The 21,887-nt window shown below is 46.1% G+C and overlaps 1 protein-coding gene across 2 annotated transcripts in view; it reads right to left on the bottom strand.

Annotated features, from left to right (window-relative positions):
- The window catches only part of ALK (ALK receptor tyrosine kinase), a 663,114-nt gene that overhangs the window by 6,230 nt on the left and 634,997 nt on the right, over positions 1-21,887 (bottom strand). For both annotated transcript variants that reach the window (XM_079109946.1, XM_079109947.1), the window contains 6 exons: positions 21,255-21,345; positions 21,083-21,147; positions 19,338-19,467; positions 13,188-13,285; positions 6,872-6,964; positions 4,346-4,447 (listed from right to left, as the gene is read on the bottom strand). In XM_079109946.1, the coding sequence (XP_078966072.1) occupies positions 4,346-4,447; positions 6,872-6,964; positions 13,188-13,285; positions 19,338-19,467; positions 21,083-21,147; positions 21,255-21,345 (579 nt within the window). The remainder of the gene's footprint in view (positions 1-4,345; positions 4,448-6,871; positions 6,965-13,187; positions 13,286-19,337; positions 19,468-21,082; positions 21,148-21,254; positions 21,346-21,887) is intronic.

Raw genomic sequence — 21,887 nt, 5'->3', positions numbered from 1 at the left:
TCTTTTCCAGGCTAATTATTTCATCCCCTTGTCTGCTTCTCATATTGATACCATTCTGTTTTATAGTTCGTTTATTTTTTTCCTATCTGGTAAGGCATTTTTCCTCTTATTTCTTTCTTTTTTAAAAAATGTATTCAAGTTTTTGTTTGTTATTTGTTTTAAACAATTTTAGAGATTTTTAAAATCATGTCCCAATAATGTCCTTTGATATTTTGATTATAATTTTATTTTAAACTCTGAGTTTAATAGTTAGCGTTTTGACAAAGAAAGCCTGTCTTTGGTGTAGTTTTCTGCTATTAATAAAAATCACCACAAAAATTGTACAGAACTATGCTTCTAAGGAACATGAAATGCTTTCATTGTCATCTTGGTAACATTTCAAAGACTTTGGTGAGTTGCATTGGGCAGAGGTATTTTCCATATTTTTCGGTTGAAAGGGTTGAAGCAGAGATTCCAACTCAACTGCCTGAAAACAGACTGGAGCAGATAATTAGATCTCTGGGTTCTGCTACCTACAAGTTTCCTGACACGTATATTATCTCTCTCTGGGGGTATTTTTGCCCCCAGTGCAAAGCAAAGCAGGCAAGATCAAGCAAGAAAATGGCAGAAAGGCCTAGATAGTTATAGCTCTATGTTTTCTGCCTATCAGATAGATTTAAATAGGTTGATAGATGATAAATGATAGAAAGTAGATAGAGGTTATTGCATTTTTTAAAATGAAATCTAGATCTTATTATTTTACTGTCTTTGTGTCAGTTTTTCCTTTCTTTTTTTAATGGTCTAGAAATTATTGGTTTTTAATTTTTCAAATTTTTTACAGACTGCATTTTGATTCATTGTACACAAATGGGGTACATCGTTTCATTTCTGTGGTTGTGCATGATGCAGATTCACACCATTCATGCAATCATACATGTACATAGGGTAATGATGTCTGTCTCATTCCACCATTTTTCATACCCCCTCCCTCTCATTTCCTTCTACGTTACCTAAATAAACTAGACATAGGAAAGCCCTGTGTCCAACCCTTCTTCTTCCCCTCTACTGACTTAAGAATGTATTTTTCCCTTATATTTTTTCACATTTTAAAACAACGCATGAAGGCATAAACAACAGAGAATCTATATTATGGACTTACCTTTCCCACTGTATAGTCATACTAAAATGTTATCCTATTCCTTTTTGTGACATTCTTTATATTGTTTCTGTGACGTGTCCATGTTGACACAAGCAGGCTTAGCATGTGCTTTTACACTTTTTATACTGCCAAACGCTTTTAGAACCAGTTTGTTTTCCCAGCCTCTGTTTGATGGAGAGTCAGGTTGAAGCCTTCTCCCCACTGTAAACAGTGTGCAAATGAACATCCTTGCCCAAGTCTATCTGTGTCAAACTTTCTCTAATGTAGAAACTTAGAAGAGCAGATGGGCCACAGGATATGACCCAGAACACTTACTAAGCCACTTACATTGTTCCGCCTCTGGATGGGTTGGGTAGCTGGTGCTCTACCATTGGTGCACCTTGGAATCCTCTGATGGGCTTGTTAAAACTGATTGCTGACCCCACCCTAGAGTTTCTGTTTCATTAGGTTTGTGTTAAGCTATTCCATGCCAGTGGGTTCTATATCTTTTATCTCTGTTGTTATTATTATATTTTTTGGAAGCTTGCAGAATGATATTGGTCTGAAATTTCATGACGATGTGCTCTTGTGTGGCTCTTTTTATCCATGGTGCTTGGCACTTGGTGGTTGCTTTCATTCTGCAGATTTATGTTCTATTCTCGAAAATCTTGTCTTATTTCTTTGATATTTTTATTCTCTTTACTTTCTCTGTTCCTTATTTCGGGGACTCCTATTTTGTCAGCTTTTTGGATCTATTGGTCTAATCCTCTTAATTCTCTTTCCTATGGATCCGACCTCTTTATAGTTCTTTTATTTTCCAGAGGATTTATTTAACTCTTTATCCCAATCCTTCTATTAGTTTTACAGTCCTTTCAGAATATTTTTAAAACTAAACGTATTTTTTAGAACAGTTCAAATTGTGAAGAAATTGTGAATATAGTTAGATACCCCACACTCATACTCATTTTCCACTCTATTTAGCATCACATTAGTATGGTACATTTGTTATAATTAATGAACCAATGAACCAATATTAACTAAGACCCATAGTTGATTCAGATTTCCTTAGGGTTTTTTTTTTTTTTTTTTTTTTTTTTTTTTTTTTACTGAGGTTCCTTTTTCTATTCCTGAATCCCATTAGGAATAGCATGTTACATTTAGTTGTCAAATTTCCTTAGGTTCCTCTTGACTGTTGACATTGTCTCAGACTCTCCTTGTTTTTGATGGCTTTGACAGGCTTGAGGGGAACTGGTCAGGAATTTTGTGAAATATTCCTCAATTGGGTCTGTTTTCATCATCATTAGACTGGGGTTGTGGGTTTGGGAGGGGGACCACAAGGGTAAAGTGCCATTGTGTCACATCATCTCAAGGGTATGCACTCTCAGCCTGACGGGGGTGCTGTTGCTGTTGACCTTGATCACCCGCCTGAGGTCGCATTTGTCTGGTTTCTCCACTGTAAAGTCTCTCTTTCCCTTCCCACCCCTGTCCTCTTTGGAAGGACGCTGCTATTTGTGGCCACACATGCTTCTAAGGAGTTATGCTTCATCCCCTTAAGGATTCCTATCATCATATTTTATTTCCAAGAGCTATTTTTTTTTCTAATAAAAATACTGCTTTAAGCAACCTTCTGTCCTTCATTTATTGCAATAGTTTTTTTCTTTCTGAGGATTTGATAGTTAAAAAAAGTTGTCCTAAGCTTTCTACATTTTCTTCCTCTAAGTTCCTTCTCTTGTTTTCTTCAGATTCTAGTCTTTTCTCAAATATTTGTTGATGCTTGCCTGCCTGTCCCTGTTTTAAGCTGGTGAGAGGTTCTGGGAGGGGACCTTGCCATCTGTGGGCAGCTGTGCGATGTTTCACTGGATGTGTTCCTTTCCTGTAGTTGCTGTAGGAAATCACCACAGGCTTAGTGGCTTAAAACAACATAAGGTTGTTCTCTCACAGTTCCAAAGGCTGAACATCTGAAACCAGTTTTTGGCCCAAATTGACAAGTCCGAAGGACTGTGCTCCCTGACGAGACTCAGAGGGAGACTGTTCCTTTTTCCAACTTCGGTGGCAGCTTGTGGTCACATTGGTCTGGTCTCTGCCTCTGTGGTCACGCTGTCTCCTGATGTTTATCTGTGTGTGAAATTTCCCATCCCCCCTCTCGTTAAAACAACAACAACTTGTGATGGCATTTGACCTCCCAGGAAACTACCTCCCATAAGATTCTCAGTTTAATTCCCTCTAGAAAGCTTCTTTGGCTAACAACTGCGGGCTTCTGGAATAGGACCTCAGGCCTTGGGGTGGCCATTATTCAGTCTGCTACACTGGCAACCCTACTTGGCAGTGTCTATAATTTTCTCTTCATTGCTCAGTACCTCCAGGGATTATCTGATCTCCTGCCAGGCTGCCAGTGTTCTTGGTGCTGAGGGAACAAAGGGGGCCAATACCCTTAAGTAGGTAGACTTATAGAAATATTCCTGTGAACAGTAATCCCTCCTCCCCCTTGGTGAGGTTTATGTCCCCAAGATCAGAGGGACTTCACTTGAATCTCCGGGAGAGAGAGCCCCAGTCTTGATGGCAGAAGAGGGAACATCACACTCTTTAGTTGGTAAGGGGTTGGGCCAAAGGACTTAGATACTTCTTGAACAGACCTTGAACTAATTTTCCTGTGGCCCTATTTTCAATTCCTGGGCCTGTCTGGGGCTCTCAGGCAGAGTGCACAGCCTATTTCTGGACCTGAATTCTTGGTTAAGATGTCTACTTTCTGTTCTCCTCAGTAAGAGGCCACTTCTCCATGAACTTTCCAGTGTGCAAAATTTTGTCTTTGTAGTCTTCTTTGTCCTTGTGGAGTTCAACGTAATTAAAAAGACTCCCTTTACTTGTGTGTGTGTGTGTGTGTGTGTGTGTGTGTGTGTGCTTTGTGAGGGAGCTTGGGTTTAATCTTCCATTTAAAATGACATGGAGCTCTGAACATGTGGTTGCCTAACTAGCAAAGTCAGCATCATTGGGCAACTCATTAGAAATGCAAGTTTTCAGTTGGACCCAAGTCCTGATCATAAACTCTTGGAGTGGAATCTTTTAAGAAGCTTTCCTGGTGATTGTGATGTATGCCAACGATGGAGTACCACCATGGTGAGGTATAGCGAATCTTTTCAGGGTCTCCCGGAGGAGAGTGTGGATCATTTAGTTCAAGAGCACCGCCTACAGTCACAGTGATACCTGGAACAGGGCAGCAGAGAGACTCACCACGTGTCTGTTTTAGAAGTGAATATTCCTTCCATGAAGGCCTCTGGGGGCATCCATTTAACTGGTAGCATGGCACACCCTCCCTTTCGGTAGTAGCTGGCTCTGTGGGGAAGAAGAGGAAGCCAAGCTCAGATCTGGAGATGGCACTACACAGAAGCCCTGTCAAGAAACTTGAGAAAGTGGCAACAACGTCGTCTACCCATTAAAGCGTTGAAATTAACGAGAGGTCCTTGGGGTTCAGAAGGAGAGCAGAGGAACACAGATCATTTAGTGAAGAACTCTGGTGTCATTTAATGGCCCACTAGAGGCACAAAAGAAAAGATCTATGCAATGACTAAGATCCCTGCTAGCAGATGCTTAGATTTCCCTGTTGGGTTTTGTTTATTATAACTCACAATGAATAACATCACTCCAACCGTATGAGAACAGTGTGTCTGATGACCTGTGGGAACACAAGATGCGAAATGGGAGAAATGAGAGCCGTGTCTTATTCATTTGGCTCCTCCAGGGTCCACAGGAAGCACTTAGTTCCATGTGGGTACTCAGCAAATAACCTAGAAGGCTGGCCTCCCACGGATGCACCCAGTCGGGAGAACACAGGACTAGACACGGAGTTGACGTAAAAGGTAGATGAATTAATTTTCTGATTTTCATCAGTAATGTCACTAATGCAACTCACTGATAAAAACGAATCACTGGACTCGTCTACCTTTTAAGCCATATTCTCTGTCTGGGTGTGTTATGGGAGGCAGCCTCCTGCCAGCTGCCAACATTAATTGATTACTTCAATAAATATGTATTGAGTACTTAGTATGTGTCAGTAACTCATGTGCTGAGGACCTAAGTCAGTCTCTTTCCCAAAGATACAGTTTAGTGGAAGGAACAGATAGATCCATAGCTGCAGCACAGAACAACATCCAGAGTAGTGTGGATAGGTACGGTCTTTAGTGACACAAGTGGAGCATTGATTTGCTCTATGTGAGACAGGGTCAGGTACAGGGAAAGCTTCAGAGAGAGGTCCTGATGGAACTCTCTCAAGCCATACGTGACCCATGAATTTGAGGGGCAGAGGGGGACCTGTGGGAATGTAGATGAGCTAGTAGAAGCTAGTGAAGCCAGATGAAGAGTTGTTATAGTTTGGATCTCAAATGTTTCCCCAGAATCCATGTGCTGGGTCGCCAGCCTGTAGTGCTATTAAGAGGCAGAGGACCTTTAGGCAGTAGGACCTACTGGGAAGAAGTTGGATCACTGGAGACATGTCCTTGAAGGAGATTTTGGAACCCCAGCCCCTTCCTCTCTCTTTCTTTTTGCTTTCCAGCTGCCATGAGATGGGCAATTTCTTCCACCAGGAGTTCCTGCCATGATATACGGGGTTACCACAGGTCCTAAGTAACAGGGCCAAGTGGCCATGGACTGGAATCTCTGAAACCATGAGCTGAAATCAATCCTTTCTTCTTTATAAGTTGATTTATCTCAGGTATTTGTCACAGTGACAGAAAGCTGACTAACATGGGGAGCTGTCAGATCAAAGGCCCTAGTAAGGAAGGAAGAGCTGGGTGACATGCTGCAGTGTTTGTGTTTGAAATTGGAGGCAACCCTGGGTGTTCTGAGGAAGTAGGGGAAGGGGTGCTGAGACTCCAGGTGCAGAAGGTAAAGTGGAACATGGGAAAGTTGCATCATAACAGTGGTAGACGGCTCCAGAGAGGCTCAGCCCCCCATGTGCTGCTTCCTGGGGTCCCAAGATGGCAGCAGTACCCTCTTCCATGTGGAGAGTGTTACCAGTTCACCCTTAGGGGTGTCCAGGGCATCTTGATTATTCTCCAAAGAGCTAAAGCTCAATGTAACCATCTCCTCACTCTACACCTGTGGGTTAATGTAGGGGTTAATTAGTGACCATGCAGAGGAGTGACTTACCTCATGTAGCGAGTCACTGTTGTAAATAATTATAACAAGAAGAAACAAAGTTGGAAATAGAAGAGTGAGAAAAAGTGCAATTATTACTTTTTAAAATTAAAAAAATATTAATTATTATTTTTTATGTAGCCTTGAGCTTTCTCAAGGGAAGATGCAATGAAGCAGAGCTAAGTGCCTGTGGTGTAATCAACACGTCCCTGTCTCTTGGTGTCCTGTCAGCCCTGGGTGATCCTGCCCAGGTGGGGAGGCGATGGTACGCATTAAATCTCGACCAAGAAGGGGAGAGTTGAATAAGCGACAAGTCACTTGGAAGATTTTCCATATCTGGTATCCCCGTTATTCTGTCTCACAACACGGCAGGATTAGAGTGGGAACTAGAAGACAATCCAATTAGGAACTTGGTGTCAATTCCTGCAGGCAGCTGTGTCCTAGGATTAGACCTCAGGCATGGCACTAATTAAAGTTTCCCACATCCTGAAAGGAATTCAAGGGAATTTCATGTGGAAAGGTGACAAGGTACCAGAAAATGATGTAAGGGACAAGCAGCCACAGGTCAGTCCTCAGATGTGGTGGTAGAGACAGGCTCCCTGGAGGCTGAGGGTCTTCACTCACCTGTAGATGTCTCGAGCCATTCCAAAGTCCCCAATCTTCGCTATTCTTCCAGTGCCGGGACAGGTCAAGAGGCAGTTCCTGGCAGCAATGTCCCTGGGAAGAAAACCAAGAGAAGATGGGTTTCCTCATTTTTTCCAGTGAAGATATGTGTATGATATCCATGACGAGGGTTTTCACCTCCAACCTGGAGTTCAAACGGTCCCCTCCTCTGCCCTGCACTTCTTAGTATACTTCAGTGTGAAGGAAACAGCTATGCCAATTTTAGGCCCCAAAACTAACAGGGAAATGGGAAAGGATTCGGGGAAATAATTGAAAATGCTTAATGGGACAATAGTAATGAAAATAACTCTAATAACTAGAGTGATTTATTGGCCTCTCACCATGTGCTCAGCATTGTTTTAGGTGTTTCATGTCTAATTCTCACAACTCTGCAAGATACAGGGTGCTCTAATTATCTTCATTTTATTAAAAATTCGAGCTAAAAGCAGATGATACACAGGCATAAGAAATGCTTTTTGACCTTAAGCTGTTGTTAAGTACAGACGATGGGGTTGGTTTTTGCCAGTTGTTTGAAGGAGTGTTCTGGAACAGCATGACTTCCATGATATCAGATTCGAGTAGGTTACAATATACCCCAATGTTTCTGATTTTTAAAGAAATAGCCACGGTCTCACTTCCAGCTTTTTCTAAACTACATGACTGGAGTGTCACTTCTTTCAGGTCATGAGGCTGGCTTCCTCGTCGTCAGGTTACACATGGCCCCCTTTCCTGCAGCATGCCTCTGAGGCAGGATCCAAAGGCTTCTAAAACTGTCCTCTTCAACTCTCCCACTGCTGACCCAGTGACATGCATGTGGGTGTCAAAGCTGCAGCCAGAAGTCTGGAATGGGTCCCTAATATTTTTTAAAGCCCTATGCAGAAAAAACAAGAAGTACCTCAGGGGGCACAGAGTGTGTTTTTCTATTTTCAATTGACTTGGTGAAGGTTCTGATCCTTGGTTGAGAAAGAACTTTGGAACAGAGAGTAAACAACTAACTGTTAAGATAATACTAAGAAAAAAAATAAGGCCCAGGACAATGGCAGGGTTGGGAAATGAATGTTATTCATTCAACTGCCCTGATCCCTAGGGTTTAAGTTGAAATATTAGGGGCAGTGGTTCATAAAATCACTCAGTAAAACCATACAAGCATTACAGGAATGACATCAAGAAGAAGAAAACCTGTTGAATATAGAGCCATTAATTCTCACAAAAGAAATCTAGCAAAGTGGACCAGGAACGGCACATAGGGTTCCAGAAAGGTCTTTACACTGATGCATATGGAATAGTTATTTTAAAAAGTGATCTTGAATTTGATAAGGTATTATAGTATTACAGAAGACATCAAGAATCGGCAGGGTAACACACAGTTCTTGAAATCGCTGTACACCATGGCCAAAGGAAATGAATTTAATGAAAGCAGAACAGTGGGGAGCAAGTGGCTATAGGGAACGGGTCCCTGTGAATTCAGAGGTGTCGCTTATGGAGGTCCATAAATCTCAAAGGCAGAGTGAGGTGGAGGGCGAGGGAAGCATAGGGAAGCGTTCCGCAGGAAGATGCTGTGGGCCTCTCAGCTCATCAGGACAACTGGAGATGCCCTCCTGGCACTGAAGACCAAATGATCCCAGAAGAAAAGTTTTGCTGGAGTTGGACCGTTTCTGCCAGGAGTTTCCTTTTGCTTAAACAAGACATCGATACATTCTGGATTTAATCTTTGACTCTTTAACTTCTTAAAAAAGACCCTCCAACCCCCGCAAAAAGCCACAAACTATTATTCTGGGACCTATTCTGACCTTCAGTGACCATTTACAGATCTGGAAGTGATGGACTCTTGAGAGGATGTGATTCTCTCATCGCATCATCCACAGTTGAGCACTGGAGATGGTCCTGGCAGGTGGTGACTCTAGGACAGCAGGTTCCATGAACCCAGTCCCTCAGCAGAGACTGTAGGCCATGGTGTCAAGTGTGGGTGAAGATGAGAAAGCAGACGTGATCTCCATGAGAAGCAAAGGGAGATATTTGTTGTCACCAAGTGACACGTGGTTGCCCTCAGATAAGTCTTGACTTAAAGGACATGGAAGAAGGATGAAGAGGGGGCTCTCACCAAGGATGACTTTCAAACGGAGCGCAGCCTTGCCTTGACCGAGCAACCCGCAAGCCCTGGGGTCAGGAAAAGGGGAGGAACAGGACTGCGGCGCTCTTTGAAGCAGACCATGCTTTGTACGAGGACACGGAGGACTGGTAAACAATAGATTGCTTCTATTATTTCTCTGAAGCCAGTTGGCCCCCAAGTTGGCAGCGCTTATTAGAATCAAGAGGAAGAACTGCAGATGGAAATGGAGTTCAGGAAAAGGCTGAGCTAGCGCGAGGGAGGCTCCTGCCTTCTTTCAGAGGCGACTTCGGGAACTTAGGCAAGCGTACTTCCTGATCTGTTTTCCCCCTTTGATGGGAAAGAGATGTTCCATAGCAATACTTCTCTACTTCCAGACTCATAAGTGTCTCTCATTTCCTGCTTTGAGCTTACATATTCTAGTTTCTGTGAACATGCCTTCAATTCTTTGAATTCATGGGTTAATGAATACTTGTGAGTCCACTAGGCTATTATTTACTAAATTAGACACAAATCATTAGGAAGAGCTTTGAAAAGAGCCTAAGAATCTATTTTGCTTTTTGGATTTCAGATCAAACTCTCATCAACATTCATAAGGAAAGAAATCTGTCTGTGTGGTGTTTCCAGCATGAAGGGTGAATATCATGCCCCGGTCTTAACCACATTTAAACACAAGCATGTTATTTAGCAAAAGAAGTGAGAGAGGGGTAAAGAAAATCATGATAACACTTCCTTTCAGAGTATATCAGAAAAATTAATTTCTCCAAAAAACATTTATTGTGCCCCCACTGTATGTTAGGGTTAGGAGGATGAATAAAACAGAGTCCTTCTTGAGAATGTGAAACAGCATTGAATGGAGTTTTAAGCTGGAGAAGGAGGAGTTTTCAGAAGTAGCACTCATAGAATCTTCTGAGCTAAGCTCTCTGACTGCAGGGTGCCATCTATGACTAGCAACATCAGCTCAGTCAAGCCATCAGACACAGAAATCTGGCTCTCAGGAACTGACAGTCATGAGAGGTTGTTTCAGATGGCCTGAAGTATGTGGTTTCCATGCAGAGTAGCTCACCGCCGGAATTCGCATGTCCTACATGTGCCCAATGAACCGCTAGAGCCAAATGGCTTGCTTAACCCCCCCATCCTGTTTCTCATGGAAGAAGCTCCTTCCAGCCCCCCTTTGATCTGAACTGCTATAAATAAACCAAGCGTGGGCTCCAGCCTTTGTTAGAGCCAGATCCTTAGCATGGTTCAATCCGTCATCCCCTGATTCAAAAGATAATTCTGGTTTTTTCTATTAGATACATTTCTTAGTGATTAATTTATAGCTGGCCCATCCCTCCGACAGAAACCCTTTCCCTCGCCCATGCTGGACATGTAGCAAGATCTGACAGTAGCTGAATCCAAAGTTTCCCAATAGTAACGTAACAGCGAAGGCATCTTCCCTGTCAAGAACACATGTATAAATTTAGACAGGCCTAGGTTCAAATCTCAGTCACTTAAAATGCCATTCTGTGACTTTAAGCAAGCTACTTGATTCTCTAAGTCTACATTTCTTCGTCTGAGAAATAAGAATAATGATTCCTTCTCCATAACAACTGTTCAATGCAGAGCACTCAGGTTTAGGTGTGACAGAGTATGGGCTCAATGAACGTTAGCTAAGATAATCAGCATTAGGCTGGGGATGTAGCTCATGCTTAAGGCCTCGGGTTTGATCCCACAGTATAAAAGATAATAAATATCGATAACAGTAGCAACCTGATATTTGGAAACATTCCCTTGGTTTCTCACCAGTTTTCCTTTAGTTCTCACATGACCTCACAGCCCAGGATTCTAGAAGGAGTCCACTGTACTGTGAGCTTGCTGGGCATCAGTGCAATCTGGTTGTCTGACTCTTAACCACTTGAATGGAACTGAGTTCAGAAAGCAGGCAGAGAGAGTCAAGACAGTCTCCATTAACTAATTACTCTATGGCTTCGATCTTTAATGTCCCCCAAAGGCATATATGATAAAGGTTTGGTCCCCAGCCTGTGTTGTTATTGGAAGATGTTGGAACCTTCAAGAGGTGGGACTTAGGGAAGGAAGCTGGGTCATTGTGGACATGCCTTTGGGGAGCTATTATGATCCCAACCCTCCCCCACTGCTTCCTAACGCCCATGAAGTGATCCTCTTTGATCCACAACATGCTCCCCACGGTGATGTTCTGCCTCGCCCACAAGCCCAGAGCAACAGGATGACCAAACCATGGGCTAAAACCTCTGAAACCAGAACCAAAATAAATCTTCCCTCCTTCAAGTTGACTCTTCCCAGGTATGTTGTGGCAGTGAAAGAATGCTGACCAACACAATTTTGCAAACATCGATCTATGTATCTGTAATGTTTGATGCATGTCTAGTCATTTGGTGGGTCCTTCAAGAGTCACAAAAAACCTGCTAGTTACAAAGAGGAAGGAGAAAGGAGGCTGCATCTGGCTTCTGCTCTCATGGCCACTGCTGTTCATTGAGCTCCACAGAGACAGTGCTGGGGCAGTTAAGAGTTCAGCTGGCACTGGGCAACTCAGTCTCACTGACAAAACAAAACAAAACAACAACAACAACAACAACAAAACCCAAAGAAAACAGGTAAACATGAGTGTTTTAGTCAGTTTTTTTTGCTGCTGTGACTAAATGATCTGACCATCACAGTTATAGAGGAAGAAAGGTTTATTTGGGGGCTCACAATTTCAGAGGTCTTAGTCCATAAAAGGCCGGCTCCATTCCTTGGGGCTCAAGGTGAGACAGAACATCATGGCGGAAGAGTGTGGCAGAGGGAAGCAGCTCACATCATCAGGAAGCAGAGAGAGATACAAAATATATACCCCAAAGCTACACCCCAATTCCCACCTCCTCCAGCCATACCCTACCACCTCAATTAATCCCATCAGGGATTAATTCACTGATTGGGTTAAGACTCTCACAACCCAATCATTTCTCCTCTGAACTTTCCTGCATTGTCTCACACATGAAATTTTGGGGGACACCTCACATCCAAACCATAACACATGGGCAAAGGAGATCCTAAGAAACCAAGAGGCAAAATGTCATTGTAGACATTCTTTGTGCAAACTTGCAGGGAGGCACACAAGGAGAAGCACCCAGATGCATCAGTCAGCTCAGAATTTCTCCGAAGTGCTCAGAGAGGTGAAAGACCTTCTCTGCTAAAGAGAGAAACTTGAAGACCCGGCAGAGGCAGGCGAAGTCCATTATGAAAGAGAAATGAAAACCTAAATCCCTCCTGCAGGGGAATTCATAAAGGAGATCAAGAATCCTAACGAACTTGAGAGACCTGCATTGGCCTCATTCTTGTCCTGTTCTGAGTGTTGCCCCCACATCAAAGGATTTGGTAATGTCGCAAAGAAACTGAGAGAGATGTGAAATAGCTCTGCAGCAGATGAAGCCTTTTGAAAAGAAGACTGAGAAGCTGCAGGGAAAATGCGGAAGGGATATCGGTGCCCAGGCTAAGGGGAGCCTGGTGCAGCAAAAGAGGGAGGAGGGTAAGGCTGAAGGGGGCAAGTAAAAGGTGGAAGAGGGGGAAAACAAAGAGGAGGGAAAGAGAAGGAGGATGAAGAAGATGATGATGATTAGTTGGTCTGGTGCAGGTTTTTTTGGTGTTTATAGAGTATTTAACCCTTTTGAAAGAAAAAGCTGAAATGTAAATCAGTGCAAGATTTGTTTTTAAAGTATACAGTGTCCTTTTTTTTTTGTATAGTTAACACCCTACCAAATAGACCTTTAGATAGCCAAAAGCAAAAGCAAAACAAACAAACAAACAAACAAACAAAAACCCCCAGGGGATTTTTGCTTTAGCGTTACAGGCTGTCAAATATGTGAAAAGTGAACCCTTTCATTTTCCTTCAAGAAGCCAGTGTTCTAAATGGGGCACCATAGGTGATACAAGACTTGAACATTCCAGATGCAGGCAGGAGTCCCCAGAGGGGGTGTGGAATAGCTTATAGGCCAGGGAGCGTGAGAGATGCTCGTGTCACATACGGGCAGGGAGGCCCTGAGCCAGTCTCCTCCCAGCAGAAACAGCTGAACTGTCTAAACAGCTTTGGAGAGAGACCGGTTCTTCTGCTCCGAAGGGAGAGACCCAGCCCTTGGGACACGAGGCGGCAGGAAGAGCAGGGAGTCTACTTACCGGTGGATGAAGTGGTTTTCCTCTAGATACTGACAGCCACAGGCAATGTCCCGAGCCACGTGCAGAAGGTCCAGCATGGCCAGGGAGGAGGGCTGATTCTGTGGGGAGACAGACGTCGTCCACTGATGAAGCTCTTGGTACAGGGAAGATGGAAACTGGCTTCTGCTCTCAAGGAGGCTGGATGCAGACATGCCGCTCCAACAGGGGTCTCTGTCCTGGCTGCACACTGGAAATCAGCTGGAAGCCTTTTAAAAACAAAGATGCCTGGCCCCACCTGCTCCCGGGCTTCCCTCTCTCTGGGCAGATTCAGCTTCAGACGTGTGGAAGCTCCTCAGGTGATTCTACCCTGCTTGCCAGGGCCTCAGATGCTCAGGCTACAAGCTCTCTAGCATGTGGCCGTGTCCTTCCCCTTTTATTTTTTATTTATTTATTTATTTATGGTGCTGGGAATTGAACCCAGGGCCTTGTGCTGTAAGGCAAGCACTTTACCATCTGAGCTATCTCCCCAGCCCTCCTTTCCCTTTTAATTTATTCTACACATCCTATCTCAAGCTTTAGGCACATCTGAACACCCCAGATTTACAAACAAGCCTGTGAGGAAACTGACCAGCGGAATCATGTTTTAAAATGCTCTATTTAAATGTCTTAAAACATTTTCTAAAACTTCAAGAAGATCTAGTCCTAAAGTGGATCTAAAAAAAAAAAAAGCTTTTAGAAAAGTCCGAGCAATTTATTATTATTATTATTATTATTATTATTATTATCATCATCATCATTATTGGTGCCAGGAATTGAACCCAGGGCTTCTTAACCACTGAGCCCCATCCTCAGTCCCTTTTATTTTCTATTTTGAGACAAAGACTTGCAAACTTGCTCAGGACCTTGCTAAGTTGCTCAGGGCCTTGCTAAGTTGCTGAGGCTGGCTTTGAACTTGCGATCCTCCTGTCTCAGCCTCCTGAGCCACTGGGATTACAGGTGTGTGACGCCATGCCTGGCTAAGGCTGGGCAATTAAGAGCCATCTCAGGCTGTTCTGTATGAGATCTCTTTTGTGTGAAAGTAAACAGCACCTGCCTTGGGGCACGTCCCTCTTAGCCCCTTGGACAGCCTGTTGAAGGCTGTAAAGTCTCTTCTGAAGGTGATATCTGTCTTGGTCTCTCTAAATGCCCCCAATTCCTAGGATTGTAGCAGCATACTGTTGCGCAGGGTCCTACCATATTACTTATTGTTCTGTACTTATTTTACCATGTTCCCAAGTGCACAGGGTTCCCTTCCCACGTTGCCGGATATATTCTGGGTGCTCGGTGATTATTGGCGGCCAGTTGGTTGAATATAGTTCTGTGGACTAGGATTTGACTAGAGGGGTGTGTTTCATTGAAGAAGCATAGGCAGGTCACCGAATCAAATTCCCTGGTGTGGTCTGGATGAGTGTCCTCCAAAGGTCCATGTGTTAAAGACTTGGTCTGCAGGGGAGTGGTACTGGAGACAGTGGGCCTAGAGGGATTTACTTAGGTCACTGGAGTGTGGCCCTGAAGAGGACTGTGGGACCCTAGTCTCCAGTCTGACTGTTTCCTGGCTCAGGATAAGTGGTTTGCTCTACCATGCACTCCATAATGCCTGGCCAGAGACCCAAAGCATGGGGCCACCTGACTTCAGACTAGAACTTCTAGAACCATGAGCTAAAATAATCTTATTCTCTATGTAAGATAATTGCCTCAGTTGTTTCATTATAGTAACAGGAAGCTGACTAATACACCCCTTTAGGGCTGTGTTGGATTATTGAAGTCAAGGTAGAAGCTAGTGACTTTGGGTCATATGGGCAAACTCCCTACAGGAAATTTGTGTTTGTAGCTCTTCTGTTTTGTTCCTCCTAAGAGACTCTCAGAGGCCTTTTACCTTTGATTGCACTGAATGCCCAAGGGTAGGGCAAGAACTGTGCTCTTTAGTTCTGAGGAACCCAGAGGGAAGGCACCTACCAGACAGTAGAAGTGTAACCCCAGTCTGCCTGGAGAGGTTTACTTTGCCCCAGGTCAGGCCTCCCAGGACTCCAGGAGCTATGGCTTGAGTATGGAGGAGGGGGGAGGGGGTCCTGCTTCTATAGGCTATGCTTCATGGGGTGGACATCTTAGGAAAGCTGATCCCTGCTGCTCCCTTACATGCCATAGCGCAAGTCTGTGTAGACACTCTCCTTTGATGCAATGAGTAGTGTGGTATGTAGAGAAGGATAGCTCCATATTAAAGGTGAGAATGCAAAGGGCTCAGAGAGGTTAAGTGATCACTCCAGGGCACACAGCATTTGAGGTGGAACCCAAACTGCTCAGAGCTGAGCTTTTAAGAATTTGAGTTGGTGGTAGCAGGATTCAAGTAGTTAAAATTGAGCTTCTTAACAAAGACTGTTGGAATATGGGTGGAGTATGTGTGTATACAGGGCACAGTAAAGTGAACATAGAATGTGACACAGCGCACAAACACAGACCAACATACAGCAGGGGTCATTCAAGCTGACCTGCTCACCCTACCTGTCCATCTCTTACTAGCCATACGATCTGGGGCCCTTTGCTCAGCCTATTCTGAACAGTTTCCTCCTCTGACAGTGCATGGTCCTGCGGACCACCATGGATTGCTGGGAGGAAAGCCTCATCCGGGGCCTGCAGTTTTACTGGGTGGCGGTCTGGGAGGGATCAGGAGCCCCTCCGGTGTTGGGCACTGTGAGAGGCAGCATGACTTCCTGGGGACAATAAAAGCAGCGTATTTCCAAGAAAACAGTCATCCATTTCGCTTAAGTATTAGAAATATCTTTTCTTTTTCAGGAGAATGCTTCTGTTCCCACCCAAGTGGGACCTGGTCCCAGCTGGGGTAGAGCCTTGAGGAAGCAGAGCCTCTGTCACTCAGGATGTCTCAGATGCCCCAGGCCTGTGCCTTGCAGGGCCTACAGCTCTCCAGGCCTTAGCACAGGGCCAGGTGTGCCAGGGCTTCCTTCCTGGGACTGCTCAGAGCAAACTCCCTGCTCCACTAAGCAGCCTGTGTAGCCGTGGGTCAGAGCCGTGGGTCAGCAACCTGTGCTGTGGGGAGTATGTGTGTGTGGTTTGTGCTTATGTGTGGGTGTGGTGCATACAGACAGGGTATATGTGTGTGTGTGTGGCGCACGTGTGGTGTGTGAGGGGGCAGGGTGAGGTGTGACGCTGTGGAAAACCAGCCCCTAAACTAGCAGTGCGGAGAGAAGCCAGCATTGTGTCCGGTGCCATTTGTAATCGACTGGGGCAGAGAAGGAGTGGGGATCAGGATTTCACCCGCCATCTGCCTGTGGACCGTGGTGTTTCTTTGGCCACCAGATGTTCTTCTCACAGTACAGTTGTGGACAGATGCTGCGGGGCTCAGCGAGGATCTTGTCTGGGATTTCCCAAAGCGGGTTTGTGGGTCAGAAGTGGAAGATGAAAGAGGCATGGGGATCCCTGGCCAGGTAGGTTTCTTTGTGACATGAATGATCAGTCTTTATGTTGTGGCATTGAAAGTCTTTCGGGCCCCAGAATTCCCGTGTGTGTACCCCTCTTTTCCAGGTGAGGAAGTAGGAATGGTTTATTTGGTGTCACAGGAGGGGCTGCTCCTAAATGATAACATCACTAATAAAAGATACACAAATATTGATATCTCTCCTCCTTTTCTTGGGGGAGGTCTGGGGATCAACCCGGGTCAGTGCAGTGCTAGGTGAGCACCCTACCATGGAACCGCGCCTCCAGCCGCTCCCATTTCACTACTGAAGGACCACAAGACGTGGGGAAGGAAATCTTCTACCAAGTGAAAACCAGGATGGAGCATATTTTAAAACTGACGCATATAAAGAGGAACGGGGAAGATGAAAGAAGCAAAGAATGTAGCCAGGGAACCCCAAATATAAAAGGCAAATTTTTAAAGCAGATGAGAAGTTTGTGCTCCTGGTCCCTCAGGATTCCTGCCTCCTGATATGGACCAGCTTTTCCTTGGCATCAGAGGACCCTGCTTGCATTTGGAGCCAGAGTCAAAGATTTAAAGCTGAGAATGGTCCCAATCAGAAGGTCTCACCCCCAGACAAGTAGGACCCAAGAAGTCACCTGTGCACTGAGCAATGTGTCTGGAGTGATTACCTATAGGTTTTACCATGATCCAAAAAGACACAGACCCCATGGCTGCTGCTGACCTACACCTTTGGTAAGGAGAGTCACCGAGGCAGGGTCTGGTGGCACACACCTGGAATCCCAGTGATTCAGGGGAGACTGAGGCAGGAGAATTGCAAGTTCAGGGCCAATCTGGGCAACTTAGTGAGACCTTGTCTCAAATAAAACATGGAAAAAAGGGCTAGGGGTGTAGCTCAATGGTTAAGTGACCCAGAGTTCAATCCCTGCTGGTACAAAAAAAAAAAAAAAAAAAAAATCACTGACTTTCTAATGGATTTTGGCATCACAGAATCAATGGATACTAAAAGACAGTTATTACCTGTACCTGGCATACAGTAAGCCCTCAATAAATATTTGCTGAATAAATACTGGTTCTGCACACGGTTTTTTGGCATTAAATAGGAACCTTCGTTCTTGGAGAGGTGGGATCACAGGTTCAAGCAACGTTTTCATCTGTACCTGTTAATTTCACTTCCAAGGCAAACATGGTTGGTCTGGGCGTCTGTTCCGTCCACTGTGTCTGGACATCTGTCACTCCATGTCTACACACTTGTATATGAGGCCAGAGCCCCTTAGACCATCTACGGGCCTTTGATCCTGACAAAAGTTCTGTGGAGCTGCAGAGCCCCAGCCGGAGCCCTTGTCTGTCTGCTCTCAGCCCCTGTCCCTGCACACAAAGGCCATCAGGAGAACCCTGAGGGTCTCTGGGTGAGTCACTCAAGTGAATCCTGTGTCATTCAGGGCTCCAGCCAGAGAGTTCAAGAACTGGGGATGCAGCTCCACCCACCTTCTCCCTAGGCGATCTGTTTCTCTGCCCCGTGTCCTCTGGCCATCTGCTTCTTTACTCTGGAGGAGGTACTGGTATCAGCCCCTTCTGCCCCTAGAAAGGATGTTCCTTCCTCCACTAACGCTCATCTTTCCAAGCTGCCACTTTTAGTCCTGAGAATCACGTGGAAGCCCAACAAATCCCCTGAACCCCTGGGGAAATTGCTGCCACAAACATATTAGCACAGCTGCTTTTAGGGCTGTACTCCAGCGAGTGAAGCCGGTTGCACTATAATACTCTCCCAAGAGAGTATGTCATCCCTAGGGTGTCATCCCTATCGTGGGCCTCCCGGGGGTAGCAGGTCCCTGCTCTGACCTTCCCGAGTAGTGCTCTGGGGGAGGCAGAGGGAGAGTTCTGCCTTTCCTTACTGGCGCTTTGTTCTATGGGACATGTTTAAATGTTTAAGTCTTACACCGTCCTTATCCTCCAAGGAGAGAGCCACCTTTGTTGGTAGGAGACAGAAAAGTCCCTCTCCCTCCTCCCGCTCCCGCCCCAAGGTCCTCAGACTAGAGAAGTGATGGGTTCCCAGCCCCCCTTACTGGGAGTCTCTCTCCTCTCTGCTTCCTTACGCCTCAGGCACATCCACTGTGCCTCTTCCCCAGTGTGATGCTGCTTGTCTCCCGAAACCCCTGCCAGGAGCAGGTATGGCATCCGGTGGTCACGCAGGGCTGGAACTGGGGCTTCCTGGGCGCCCTGGTTTTTGCTCCCCAAGTTCTCTCCCCTTGTCTATGACAAGCAGCACCTTCCTCAATATTCCAGCACTTTCTTTTAGTAGTAAAACTGCAGGGTCAGGATATTGGGAGATGAGGTCAGTGGGCATGGAATGAGTGGATGGGGAGTGGCCTGCCCCATGTCAGTCTGTCACGTTAGTGACATGGCTGGCACCAAAGGCCCCCTCTGAGTTTGTCTTGGGGTTGATGTTCCAGCGTCATAGGCCGTAAGGAGGGAGCCAGACCCCAGAAGTCACTGCCAAAGCCTGCAGACATTTCTAGGGGCTTGGACTCAGCCATTGTTCGCCTTCTGCCATTCTGTCCCAGCCAAACCCTACTGTCCAAGCCCATGGCCTGGCTCCCAGGGTCCTGTCCAGCATGCTGCTCCCAGGCTGCCCACTCTTGCTCCTCCAGTCCCTGCTCCTTTCCTCCACTCAACCACCGGACAGAAGTCATCTCACTCACCGGCCGAGGGCGGGTCTCCCGCAGAAAGGACTTGAGGTCTCCTCCTGCCATGAGCTCCAGCAGGATGAATCGTGGCAGGGCCTGTAGACTCACCCCGATACAGCGCACGATGTTCTGGTGGTTGAATTTGCTGCAGAGCAGAGAGGTGCAACCAAGTTTAACTGGCTGGGTCTAGGACAATCTTAAGTGAGAGAAGCAAGATACAAAGGCATGCTTTCAGCAGCCACATTGTGTAGTAAGTAGGTGAGGGCAGCAGGGTCCCCTGCAGGGAAGCGGGAAGAAGAGGTCAGCCTGCCAGGAGTTCAGTTTGCAGGATGGTGTTTGGTGGGAGTGGGAGGATGTCGCCCAGGCCTTGGGGTGAGAATGCATGTGAGTGTTGCAGGGAACGGGACAGGGTCCTTCTCAGATGAACAGATTCCTGTGGAGTTCTCTGAGGAAGACCCCAGACCCCAGTTGAAGGAACTGCCAGGGGCAGTCCACACACCTGTAATCCCAGGCAGGAGGATTGCCAGTCAGCCTGGGAAATTTAGCCAGATCCTAAGCAACTTAGCAAGACCCTGTCTCAGAATCAAAAACAAACAAATAAAAAATAAAAAATAAAAAGGAGGGGGCTGTGGCTCAGTGGTAAAGCACCTCTGGCTTCAATCCCCAGTGCCGAAAAACAAAGCAACACAACAACAAAACAACAGAAGGAACTGCTTCTTAGAGGACTGTCTGAGACCTGCCTGGTGACAGCATGTGAACTGGAACCAGGAAGAGGGGTTGGACAAGAGGTCTTGATATTTGGGTCTTCTGTTCACATGACCCTGGTAGGATATGTAGGGCAGTGGGGCCAGGGCAGTCAACGTGGGCGGGGACACACACACACTTGTGAGACGGGGTGACTACACTTAATATAATGGCTATCGGCAAGCAACGAGACTGGTTCTCCTTTCGTATAATCTTAGACTTTTCAATTTTATCCAATAATCATGTGTCGCGCGTACAATCAGAAAGTCAACATTATTTTAAGGCAATGTGCAGTCCTTACTGCCTGTCTTCCTGGGGCCCCAGAGCCACCTGCTCCTCATTCACACAGATCTGACTTTGTTCCTTGTCACTATCCACCAAGGGGACATCCCAGGCTGCCCCATCTGTCAGGATGTGTAGAGGCTTCTCTGTGGCACAGGAGGCTATGAGCCCCCAGCAGATGGAGTTCAAACTCCTGCCTACTTAAGAGTCGCTGCTGTCAGAGCAGATGCCTCGGGAGCCTTAAGCACCAAGATCCCAGCTGAAATCTAGACCCAGAGTCACAGGGTGAAGAATCCAGCTGACTGAGACTCAGTGGTGCCATCGTAGACCCTGGGTGACTGTTCTTCCCTCACATTATGGGTGCGATTCCTTCATACTAGATCTATGAGCTGGGTGGGAAAAGGGCCTTGATTCCAGAAGACTCGCCGGGAGCGAGATTATGTCTTCTACTCTCAGAAACCAGCATGCTCTATTTCTTAAGAAGAAGTGGGGGAAATAAGAACCAACGGAGGTCTCCAGGGAGGTAACAGCAGTTGGACGATCAGGCCACACAGATATTTTTTGAGACAACCATGGGGGGTTGTACCCTCTAGTAAGAAGTATCCACGACACTAGAAAGTTTTCCCTTGGGCGGAGCGGACATGCTGGGGACATGTCCCTTGGAGATGTTTGTAGCCACCTCTCATGTTCTTCGAGGCAGCGGGAGGCAGGCAGGAGTCTCTCTGTGGCTTTACCTGATGATCAAAGCCTCCATGAGGAAGTCCAGTTCATCCTGCTCAGAACACACCTCAGGCAGCGTCTGGGCACAGAAGGGAGGGAGGGGAGAAGGAGGCAGCTGTGGGCTGAGAGCTGCAGCTGACAGCGACCACAGGCCAAGGTCAGGTCCAATGGGGAGCCACCTCTTACCTTCACAGCCACCTGCAGGGGGCTCGGGTCGTTGGGCATTCCAGACACCTGGCCTTCGTATACCTCCCCAAATGCGCCATGACCCAGACCCCTGTGCAAAGAGAAGATAAGATTTTAAGTGGGTCGCAGTAAAGTGGCAGCTGGGGCACTGAGTCCAAGGGTCACATTTCGTGGCCCTTGAGAGACTTGGGCTGACATACACACTCAGCCCTGGCTTTGCTCTGTGATCCTTGGCTTCTACTTTTTTCTCTGAATCTGGTAAGAAGGGTCCTGCTATGGTCTGGGTATGGCTTGAGTGCGTCCCCAAGGTTCCTGTGTGGAATATTAACCCCCATCGCCAGGTACAAGAGGGTGGAAACTCTCCCAACTATCATGATTAAAGGTGGGGCCTTTGGGAGGTCAGTGGGATTAGGTTAGGTCGTTAGGGTGGAGACCCCAGGATTGACCCCTGCTGCCTTTAAAGGAGAGTTCAGAGGGTACACACACGCTCCTTATCTCTCGCCAAGTGATGTCCAGCACTGCCTCTTCCAGTAAGAAGGCCACCACCAAATGTGGCCCTAGACCTTGTACCTCCAGAACCCTGAGCCAAAATAACTCTTTTGTTTATAACCCACCCAGCCTCGGTACTATTGC

The sequence above is a fragment of the Sciurus vulgaris genome (assembly GCF_902686455.1).
Source record: "Sciurus vulgaris genome assembly, chromosome: 14".
NCBI classification, from domain to species: Eukaryota; Metazoa; Chordata; class Mammalia; order Rodentia; family Sciuridae; genus Sciurus; species Sciurus vulgaris.
Note: the sequence above shows the minus strand (reverse complement) of the source record. Positions and strands in the feature narration are given on the sequence as shown.